The sequence below is a fragment of the Bipolaris zeicola genome (genome assembly GCF_000523435.1).
Source record: "Bipolaris zeicola 26-R-13 unplaced genomic scaffold scaffold_129, whole genome shotgun sequence".
In the NCBI taxonomy this organism is placed as follows: Eukaryota; Fungi; Ascomycota; class Dothideomycetes; order Pleosporales; family Pleosporaceae; genus Bipolaris; species Bipolaris zeicola.
The window spans coordinates 7158-18054 of NW_006912178.1; the positions used below are offsets into that span (position 1 = coordinate 7158).

Sequence of the window (10897 nt, forward strand, 5' to 3'; positions counted from 1 at the left end):
CCCCCCCCCCCCGACGAATAACGCCGTCGATTTGCTCATGCTCACACTGTGCCGAAAGCCCACGCCTCGATGGCCTTTCTGCTCTCACTTGCTCGCATCGCTTCGCTCCCTCGTTCGCGGGCGCGCATGAGCCACCGACAAGCTTTTGTTCATGTGACCTTTTCGTGCACTGTACGCACATAAACAGCATGCCCCGTTTACTGTGTGCTCTACCGAATCTTTTCTTTGCTGCAGGATGACCATGTATCCATATGCTTTCCCCCGAACGCTCTTTTTCCTTTACTCCGGGAAACATTGCCTTTGCAGTTCATTCCACTTCCCCGAGTGAGGGGGCTTGCCTGCATCCCCCCCATTGTTTTTCGAGTGGATCAAGGCTATGTGCTTTAGCTTTGTTGACCGGGGGTGCGTCATCCTGCTGCAGCACTATCATACATAGCTATACGGTACATACTTGTATATAATATCTATGTAGTTATGTGATATTGCCTCAAAAAATACACTATACAAAGGCCCGTTTAGCGACAAAATAAAAAACAAAAAGGGAAAATAAACATGCCATCGGTTTCAAACTATGATTTCCAATCTAAGGAAAACTGGTATGTAGCCATGTCTTCCGTATTTTGGCGAAATACGGGCTTTTGCACTCACATACACGTAATAGGCACTGCACACTTTCATGGAACTACTTGACGCGTAGTAAGTAGTTGAGTTTTCTCGTCAATCCCTGATCTTACATGCCTCCTTAGCACAAGACAAAGGGGAGACGGGCCAAGACTAAGGAAAGCCTTATTGCTGACTGCCGGCGGACAAAAGTCCTCTATGGCCCCAGAAAAAGTCAGAGAAGAAAGAACAAGAAAGCAATCGCATTGCCAAATTGCCTAGTATATAGACCGCAAAGTCCCCGATTTCTACTCATAAAAAAAACCCCAGCCTTGCTGCATGAAACTCTGTTTGCTAACCCAACCCAACCCCCCACTCTCGACTCACGCCACCAACGCCTTATTATCATCTCTTCTTTTGCTCAAGAAAAAAAAAGACCCACCAAACCCGAACTTCCCCCATCCACCCCCTCCGTTCAATCAGCAGTATAAAGTGCGCGCCAAACACGGAGTAAGAGAAGGGTTAAAAAGAAAACCGGACCGAATGGTCCACCCCATTTCTCACATGTTGCCGGGACCACAAACAAAGCTTGCCATCCCCCCCCCATCTGCCGGCTCAACAAAACCAGAGAGGGAAAATACAACCGGAGGCCGAGAGAAAGCCGCTATCCGCAAAACCCCGACTTGGTATAACAAAAAAATATGGGGAGGGAGGGGTATTGGAACGGAAAGATGAAAAAGGAATAGCCCGCGATTCTATGTAACATATACAAATCCATCACGCGTCTAGTTCCTCGGGTGCTTTGTGGCGAGCCAATACAAGACGCTTGTACTCTGCAGGGTCCTTGTCCCAGAGTTCAGCGGCCTGGCCGTTTAAAGGGCTTGAGCTATAAGCACACTTTGTTAGTTTTCCGTATATATAACATCTTTTTTTTTGAATACAACATGTATATTCCCACTCACTTGTTCGGTTCGCCCAGCAAACTCTGCAGACTCAATAGCACGGTTGTGATGTTGTAGATTGCGCTCCATTTGTCCTTGAGGATGTCGAGGCAGATGCGGCCTGAGAAGTCGACGTTGGGGTGGTAGATGGGGGTTTTGTAGAGCACGGTTGGTGGGCTGTAGGGATAGTTGTTTGCGAATTCCATTGACAGTTTGAAGACGAGGTTGGCGTAGGGTGTGTCTGCGGGGCCGTCGATGGTGGCGGTCCACTTTGTCATGTTTTCGTCGTCGGGGAAGGCTGTGATGCCGGGTGTGGGCTTGGTCATGATGTCCATGAGCTCCTTTTGGAGGCTGGGAAATGTGAGTTTAGTTTCCGTGTGTGCGGTGACGGCGAAGGTGAAGGAGGGAGAGAGAGAGACGTACCGTTGAGCAACAGTGGCGTTTGGTCCGTTTCCTCGTCCATTCGATGAGAGGGCCATTATGTTTGTCGTTCAAAGTCGTACACGCCGTTAGGAGGTTTTCTACACAAAGCTGCTACCAAGTACCGCAGAAAAGTCCGGTATCCACTGCAAAGACTACCCTGAGATCCAGCTACTAGCCGCAAAAAAAGGGTGTAGGAAAATGTAGCAAGGTCTCGTAAAGGAATAAAGAAGAAAGGTTGCACTTCTTTGTACCGATGTTTGTTAAATAAAGGGGAGGTGAAGAAGTGTGAAAACGTAGTTGTCAAATGTTCGAGTTGGCAAAGCACCCCCACTACTAAATGGACTAATAGGGCGTGTGTGTTGTTGTGTTTATGCGTTTGTGGATGTGTCCCTGCGTCTTGCCGGGGAAACCACGCGCGCCTGTGTGGCCCAGCAACAGGGATCCCATGCGACGCGCGCGCGACGACCCGCTTACCAGATGGCGCAAATCGAATCGCGCACGGGTGATCGATGCGCTTTCCTTGGAATCGCGGTACGAGTGAGGGTCGGATGTGGTACGATCTGGTGAGATTGTTCTGCGATCGGATGATGGGAGGGAGGGATGGGCGGGTGTGGCTAGTATGGGGACATGGGAGAAATTCCCGACATGGCAATTATGTGCATGTCATATTGGGAAAAATCATGAGTGCTGCTACTATATACAACTGTCTTCGTCACGTACAATATACACGACAGTAGTCACCGTCTACTGTTCCATAATCAGTATATCACAACCGTACCATGTAAACCCGCGGGAATATGTTCTGGAGACAAGTACTCATGTACCAATCACTAGTATATCCTCGTTACTTGTTAATATATCTGTAGGACTACCGACGTCAGCGAATCAAATCAAGCCTGCAACAAGTGATGCCTGAACTTCATCAAGATTTTCTCCAAAAACTCCCCCACTCTGTCATCTCCTTGCTTGCAATAGCATTCCCTCATCACCTCAATCCTCATCCAACCCCTTAATCCTCTTCTCTTCAACAAGCCTCCTCTCCAAACTACATCTCAGCACCCTCTTCTCCTGCCCCACCCCCACCTCCTTCAAACAATCATCTTCCCGATCCCAATACACGGCCCATCCATACCCTCCCTTCTCCTCTTCCACAGCAACAAGACACTCCTCATCATCCAGGGTCAGCCCCTGTTCATCTTCCGTCCAATCCCACGGCCCGATTTTATGCTTCTTCGCTTCAGATCGCGGTCCATAGCGCAACTCGCGTGTCTTTTTGTGCGCATAAACCCAGTTTAGTTTTGGTTTCGCAGGTCTTGGAGCGGTTTTAGGTGCGGGAGACGGAGTAGACGGGGCTGATGATTCTGGTGATGAAGGGAATGGATGCGAAGATGGTGGCACGGTGCTGACGAGACCGAGGACTGGGGCTGCGGGCATGGGGCGGTGCGGGAGTTCAGAGGAGGGAAAGGGTAGGTAGAATCCTGTGAATGGGTGGGGTGCTGGTTCATTGCTTGGGCCGGGTTTTGGGAGACCTGTTTTTGGGTCCTTGGGCCAGAGGAGTACCTGTATGTTCCTTAGCACTCTGCCTTCTTCTTCCCTCATGTGATAATGTGTCGCGCTGGTATATGAAGCGGATGTCATGCTGTACCTTTCCGTCTTTCAAGACAACAATCGCACCGTGCACCTCATCTTTCTTTCTGCTCTTCGCATCGCAAAAGACGTCGAGATAAAACTCTTCCTGGCGCTCTTCGGCCTCTGCTTCTTCGTCTAGAAGCCGTTGTTGGTGCACGGCTTCGTTTGCGCCTATGGCGATTGGTATGCCAGCTAGTGTCAATGCGTACATTGCTTCAGATTGGCGGGTAGGGAGTCGTTGAAACGGCTGCAAGGGACACTGGACGCGCCCGCATTGGAATCATGCTTTGGTGGTGTAAACAAGATGTCGGGGCTCTCTTCCGCGCGATGGTGTCATAGGCGGAGCGCAGCTGCGGGACGGTTCGGTTAAAGCTTGGAAGATTCCTGGGGTGCCCACTTCTTCCTTGTAACCTTGAATGTCCTTGGAATGTTGTGTCTACACATTTTACTTATGCTGTTACTGTTCTACTGAACATATGCTTTGCCTTATTTTGTGTTTTTGGGATATGGCATGGTGTCGCAACTAGCGCTCTCAATTCATTACGATATCTCATATTCAAATTGGTTGCACACCAGTGACTCAACATTCTAATATCGTGATGGAAATATATCGCGTGATCTATTTTATTATTGGTTTTATTGCCGCTTAGCAGATCAATGATGTACATGTCAGGGTCATGTAGACATGCCATCCAGCGACCAGTTTTAATATCATTTAGGTGTATCTCAGATGCTCAGCTTCAGAGAGGAGAAATGGCGACTTTGCCTACATGAGATGAGTATCAAACTCGCCAACAACTAGTGGAGTGTCGTTGAGATGGGCACTAGTATTGCAGGAACCACCCGAATACGTAAAGAGCGGGCATGTAACCTTCCAATAACAAGCACCGACCCTTCTAAATCACTTTTCTTGGAGAAGGCACACGAGAGCCGACCGAAATGGATAATGTATATTATGCTCATCCACTTTCCACTGACATCCATCATTGCATTCGTCGTCTTCATCATTAAGCACCCCCTTCAATCATCCCATCGCTAACAATACTCTCGTAACACAACACTCACATTCGCCATGTCTTTTGAAAAAGAACATTCACCGGAAACCGACAACTTGTTAGAACAATTGACTGCGCAGCAACGAAGCCTCTTAATATCATTCGTGGATATTACCAGGATTCAAGACATTCACATAGCACACATGTTGCTAGAAGCCAGCGAGTAGATTCCGCTCAATGCAGTCAATCTTTACGAGCAAATGATCGATAACGCACTTGGTGACACAAGTGAAACTGGCCAGACCGACGAACAGTCTGAAAATAAGTAAAAGAGATACCTAGTATCATCCTGTTATGATTTCCATACTGACGGCTAGTCTAGAAAGCGAGAAGCAAGCTCTTCGCCCACCGGACAACCAAGTACACGCAGACGTGAACCCCCAACCGCGACCCTTCCAGGCCCTTCCTCCGTCAGCGCCACGAAACCAAAGTCCCGCCATGGCTCCCCAGAAAATGCTTCTCCAGACCCACCACGAACCTTCCTCCGCTTAAGCCAACCCCGAGAAATGAAGCACCTCACCGCCCGAGCCGCAATGCTCCAACTCTTCCGCTCCGACTACCTCCCCGAACCCAGCCCCAACGCCCCCCTCTTCCTCCCCGCCGACGCAAAACGCCACTGGTTCCTAGGCTACATCTACCGCTGGCACGCCTTCAAATCCGAAGCAATCGAGCTTCTCAAGCACGAAAAATGCATCCAAGCCTTCCGCCAACTCCGGGGTTTCCAAGTCGACTTGCCACATACTACGTCCCCCTCCCCGTCCTCATCCCCCGCTCCCGCAAGTCTAGAATCGCACTTCATCCGCGAAGTCCTGGAGCCCATGGAGAAGATCTACAACACGCTACTTACCACGCAGGCTATGCGGGATATCTATGGCGACGACATGCCTCAGGGCATCTGGCTCGAGAGCGGCGCACAGAATGAGGAACTGTCTGCGAAAGGAATTAAGCCCGCTTTTATTGTACGTTCAAAGGCTGCGAATGGGAAGGATGAAGTAAGGTTACTGGGCCATGCGGAGTATCTAGGTGGAAGACCGGGTGCGTTGACAGCGGCGATCAGGAATGCGGGAAGGAATACGTGGGGGAGTCTGCGGTGCGTGTTAGGTAAGACATATCTCCCCCCCTTCTTCCATACCCTTGACGATGAGATGAGAGACTGAGAGATCTGTGTGTGTGTGGTTAGGCGACATAGCGCGCTGGATGCTCGAGTGCAACACGGAATACGGGTTCCTAGTCAGCAGCGACGAGATTATCTTTCTTCGCTTTGCGATTGTGTACAAGGGCAAGAAGATGAATGTAGCGGAACCCGGAGAACCGGAGCGGCTGGCGTTCGTGTATACGATGGTGGAGCCGTCTATTAATTACTCGGATCCCGTCAAGCACAGTGAGGTGCTGGATGATACGAACGGCACTGTTACGGTTAGGATGGCGTTGTTGTATCTGCTGCATACGACTGTGATGAAGAGGTTCCAGATGCCGGAGCAAAAGGGAAACGCTGCACAGTATTTTCCGACGACGGAAGCGGGTAAGAAGTTTAGGTTGTAGGCGGCAGTCGGGGGGGACTTTGGATACGAGTTCGCAATAGAGTAAAGGATGGGAGTATTTTCGTCAATGGTGGCCGTACGCTGTAACACTATTGGTATAAGGCGGTGAGCAAGTATTGATAGAAAGTTGAGCAATAGATGTGTATTTCTAAACAGCTTCGACAAAAGATGTAACATGAAAATGTCTGTTTAGAGATCTCGAGATATCAGGTCTCTGTCCAACTCACCTCATACTACATCACAATGACAGAAGTGCAGATGGATAAGAGAAGTAGTTGTCTAGAACACTAGCATGACGAGATACAAAGACAAGCTTCTGGCCATATGGGCGACCATATTAGCCCAACCACCTCCCTGGCAACGCCTAGCAATTGTGGCTTACCAGCCATGCACCCACTACCTTGGCTACCCCATGTCTCGAGCTCCATGCCTCGGAACGTAAACAGCATTTGACAATCCCATTGGACAATCTGCACCCTGTACCCTTTGATTTCGTTTCCAAGACACTCATCTCTTGGATGATTGTTGGTCGCCGTAGATTCAACACTGCAAGCCGGTGGGTATTGTGGCTGTAGGGCATTGAGGGAAAGTGCCTCGGCCCATTAGCCCATTGTGATTGGCAAAGAGTCTTTTATTTCAGCTTAGATATACGAATATGGAGGGGTGAAGGGTGTTGGTCGGAATTTGTAGGCATCATCTGAGAGGGCTCCTAAGACGGCTTGGTGTTGAGAGACTGCAAATGCCTCGGCTAGTGCACCAGCTTATGAGGTGTGATTGGATGAACAAGGAGACTGACTTGTTTATCTAAATCTGTAGTCGAGGGAGAATCCGGGGTAGAGGCGCATTGGGGGCTCCCAACCACCAGGATACGAGACGAGGATCGCCACTTGTAAAGGGCTGGTTCGTAGGGCATTTACACTTGGGTTTTTTGTGACTAGGGTGGCGCTTTTTCCAGGGCACAGTTAAGATGGCCGCTTGGCAAATGCAGTTGGGGCCCTAGTCTCGCGTCAAAGATCAAGAATGGGTCGAGACTGTAGGCTAGACTTGACGACTCAGCTCGATGTGTAGAGATTATCAGTTGTGATGGCTGATGGAGGCCTCACAATTGTTCCAGTCCGTGGACGTGATGGGATACGAGCGCTCTGCAAAAGCCAGTAAGATGCATGGGGTGGGGTGATAGCGCCACAGATCTAAACGCAAACAAGTATTGCTGAGGGCACCCTGCGTAGTGACGGAAATCAAAGGAGTTCCTTAGCCGGAGTTTTTGCATGCGTGACTAGATCGTGGAGACTGCTGATCAATCGACAGGGACATCGGTAGGCGAATCAGGCCAGAATACGGATGTGGGAGAGGACAGTGCAGCTGTCAAAGGGCGGTATGGCGCCGAGTTGACTAACTAACAGCAACCGGCACCCTGCAGGTCATTAGTATCACCCCGAGTGTCCCGAATGCCCGAGTATCCAAAAGGCGCGCCAGTTGATGCTGTATCAAAGAGACAAACTCGACGTTTCCTGCATGTTTGTCATGGTCCACAGGGTTGCACAAACAGGACGCGTACATCTATTAAACGAAGAGGCAACGATGGGAGCACTTCAAAGGCTCCAGATGACGACACATCGATGTCTATGCCAAGGGACCGGCGGCTTGGGGCGCGGCCCATGGCAGCAATGCGCCCTTGTTCGCATGCGGCTCGTGGCCACACATGGGACAACGCCTTCCGGAGCAGTATCCAAGTCGGGACAAGATGTTGAGCGTGAAAATGGGCCCAGTGGAGCAGCAGCAAGCGAGACTACCCCGCGCGTGTAGTCGAAACACATTCCAAGGAGGCCGGGTGACACAGCGTCAAGAGGGCGGACAAAGAACGAGAGCGGTCGGTGGCAGCTCGGTCAATCCTGCGTGCGGCTCGTCGCGTTCCTGTCGGCGGCATGGATACGGTGGATAACAAGACAGGCGTCGATGAGCATAAGACAACGTCGGCTTTGCTTGGAATGTCTTGTTGTCGACGGCGGACGAGACGGGGGACAGCAGCATGCGGGGTCCCCACATGCCAAGCGTCTCCCCAGCTTTTCCGCCTTCCGTAAAGCCAGTGTTTTGTGCCTACCCGCGGCGTTCTTTCTTCTTTTGCGGGCGGCGTAGAGCCCATGCTGCCCTGTGCCTCGGTACTTTTCTCGACACAGAAAGAACGCTCCCCATTGCGCTTGCTTGTCTTGGCAGGCTGCCATGGCGGGGGAGCAGGCAGGCAAATGCCAGGAGCTGGGGCCGGGATAGTCATGTCCATATGTACACACATAGACAAAATGTCTACATGCGTACATATATCATGCACCCCCGTCCCTATTTTTCAGCCTGCCCACCTCTCTCCTCCACTCACCGCCCTGGCAATCCACAATGGCCTCCCCCAACCAGGTCTCACATAACGATGATATCCTCGAGAAGCGGCAGGTGTCCCTTGTGGAAAATGTCGACGGCTCCCAGGATGGCGTCCCCTACGAGTGCGAGTTTACCGAGCGCGAACAGAGAAAGATCATCCACCGCATCGATCGCCGCCTTGTCGTGACTGTCGGTGTCCTGTATTGCATCAGTTTGATGGATCGCACCAATCTGAGTGCTGCTGCCATTGCTGGGTCCGTACCGGCTATACTTGCTGCTGTTGCTTAAATACCCAGCTAACCCCCTCCCAGTATGACTGCGGAATTGAAACTCTATGTCCTCGAGGGCACAATCTCCCACTACTCCATTGTCACCATCGTCTTCTTCGCCTCGTACATTGTCTTCCAGCCCCCAGCCACCGTCATCTGCCGCTACCTCGGACCACGCAACTTCCTCTCCTTTATCGTAATAGCATGGGGTGGTGTCATGATTGGCATGGGCTTTGCAAACAACTATGGCACCATGGCTGGCCTGCGAGTTTTGCTGGGAGTGCTAGAGGCTGGCTTCTTTCCTAGTTGTGTCTATCTGCTGTCGACATGGTGTACGCATGCTCCTTTCCACAGATCCTTAGGCCAATATTGACAACCCCTACAGACACTCGCTTCGATATCGGAAAGCGGTACTCGGTCTTCTACATTCTCGGCAGTTTAGCTTCCGCTTGTGCTGGTATCCTCGCCTATGGTCTGATGCAGCTCAAGGGACGTCAGGGCTTGAACGGCTGGCGCTGTGAGTTCCTTCTTCATAACCGCACCCCCAAAAGAGACTGACGTCTAATTCTTCCTGCAGGGATCTTCATCATCGAAGGCGCGCTTACATGCTTCCTTGGTATCGTCGGTTACTGGGCCCTCGTCGACTTCCCAGACAAGGCACACAGGAGTTGGAAATTTTTGACCGAGCGAGAAGCCAAGTTCATCATCGACCGTGTCAACAGAGATCGTGGTGATGCCAAGCCCGAGCCATTCTCTCTTGGGAGGTTCCTCAAGGGTGGAACCGACATCAAGATTTGGGGTTTCGCCTTGGTATGTTTTCAAGCAACACAGTAGAAATTCATGCCCTCGCATACTAACTTGCCCAGATCTTCTTCAACACCACCACTGTCACCTATGCTCTTGCCTACTTTCTTCCCATCATTCTGACACAAAACATGGGCTTCTCAGTCGGTGCAGCTCAGTGCTTGGTTGCTCCCCCGTACGCCTTGGCCGCTATTGTCATGTACGCCACTGGCTGGCTCGGCGACAAGTACCGCATCCGTGGGCCCATCATTATCGCCAACATGGTACTCTGCCTTATTGGACTTCCCATCATGGGCTTCCACAAGAACGCCAACATCAGATACTTTGGCGTCTTCCTCACCACTGCCGGAGCCAACAGCAACATCCCAGCAACCATGTCGTACCAGGCAAACAACATCAGAGGCCAGTGGAAGCGTGCTTTCTGCTCTGCCATTCTTGTCGGTATGGGCGGAGTAGGCGGTATTGCAGGAGGTCTTGTTTTCAGGACGCAAGATGCGCCCCACTATAAGCCAGGTCTTTACGCTTGCATTGCTTGCTGCCTGCTGTCAATTGTCCTTGTCGGCCTCATCACACTGAGGTCATGGAGCTTGAACAAGCGTGCCGATCGTGGAGAGATTGAGCTCGAGTACAACGATGTAAGTCTAGCCTCTTATTTGCTATATCTGTCCGAACGAATATTAACAAATCTCAATAGGATGGCGACCAGAAGGGCTTCAGGTACACCTACTAAATCTTGTATTTCGCCTTTATTCACGGGCAGCGTATCCAGCGACACCATTTTGAATGATATCTGGTTGCTCCTTAGTATTTACGATTCAAATAACGAACATATAACTCACTTGATTCTCATTATCCCTGCAATCGACTGTTTTGTGATTGAGAAGCAGCAATCTTATCCGATGCTTCCGCAAATTCTTATGCCTCCCTTGGCATTTATACTTATATAGACCCTAACCCACCCACGTCCCGTGATCTCGGCAATATCCCCATCTTCCTCGGTCCAAAACATAAGCAGGGGCTGATTCTCAGATCACTAATCCGTCTTCCCATTCGCCTAGTGTCATTACCTTATGCCGAAACGAGAGCATGTGAAAAAAGAGAAAACGACAATCGCATGATGCAATGACGAATATCCCAAAAAAACATGTTCCAAAAAGTATCTAAACTGTATCTCTCATTCTAGTCTTGGAAAAGGGTGAGGGGCGGGTGAGATATCTTAAAACTGACTGCAAGGAAAAACGAAGTTATTCCAGTAAATGAAATAA

General features: G+C 50.5%; 5 protein-coding genes across 5 annotated transcripts; 3 read left to right on the forward strand and 2 right to left on the reverse strand.

Moving 5' to 3' along the window:
* Nucleotides 1–1377: 1377 nt before the first annotated feature.
* Nucleotides 1378–2020, reverse strand: COCCADRAFT_38530 (uncharacterized protein; the record flags this gene model as incomplete). The annotated part of the gene is made up of 3 exons (XM_007716157.1): nucleotides 1378–1486; nucleotides 1563–1892; nucleotides 1965–2020. 3 exons carry the CDS (start codon nucleotides 2018–2020, stop codon nucleotides 1378–1380), a joined length of 495 nt encoding a protein of 164 aa, XP_007714347.1.
* Nucleotides 2021–2954: 934 nt separating this feature from the next.
* On the reverse strand, nucleotides 2955–3804 carry COCCADRAFT_101496 (uncharacterized protein; the record flags this gene model as incomplete). The annotated part of the gene is made up of 2 exons (XM_007716158.1): nucleotides 2955–3524; nucleotides 3610–3804. 2 exons carry the CDS (start codon nucleotides 3802–3804, stop codon nucleotides 2955–2957), a joined length of 765 nt encoding a protein of 254 aa, XP_007714348.1.
* A 1350-nt stretch (nucleotides 3805–5154) lies between these two features.
* Nucleotides 5155–6190, forward strand: COCCADRAFT_101535 (uncharacterized protein; the record flags this gene model as incomplete). Its single annotated transcript, XM_007716159.1, has 2 exons — nucleotides 5155–5749; nucleotides 5829–6190. 2 exons carry the CDS (start codon nucleotides 5155–5157, stop codon nucleotides 6188–6190), a joined length of 957 nt encoding a protein of 318 aa, XP_007714349.1.
* A 1805-nt stretch (nucleotides 6191–7995) lies between these two features.
* On the forward strand, nucleotides 7996–8325 carry COCCADRAFT_101509 (uncharacterized protein; the record flags this gene model as incomplete). Its single annotated transcript, XM_007716160.1, has 1 exon — nucleotides 7996–8325. A coding segment is annotated over one exon (330 nt), but the record flags the coding sequence as incomplete, so codon positions are not given.
* A 252-nt stretch (nucleotides 8326–8577) lies between these two features.
* COCCADRAFT_101493 (uncharacterized protein) lies at nucleotides 8578–10362 on the forward strand (the record flags this gene model as incomplete). The annotated part of the gene is made up of 6 exons (XM_007716161.1): nucleotides 8578–8813; nucleotides 8871–9160; nucleotides 9214–9345; nucleotides 9406–9638; nucleotides 9695–10267; nucleotides 10327–10362. The coding sequence occupies 6 exons, from the start codon at nucleotides 8578–8580 to the stop codon at nucleotides 10360–10362; spliced, it is 1500 nt and encodes a 499-aa protein (XP_007714351.1).
* Between the last annotated feature and the right edge of the window lie 535 nt (nucleotides 10363–10897).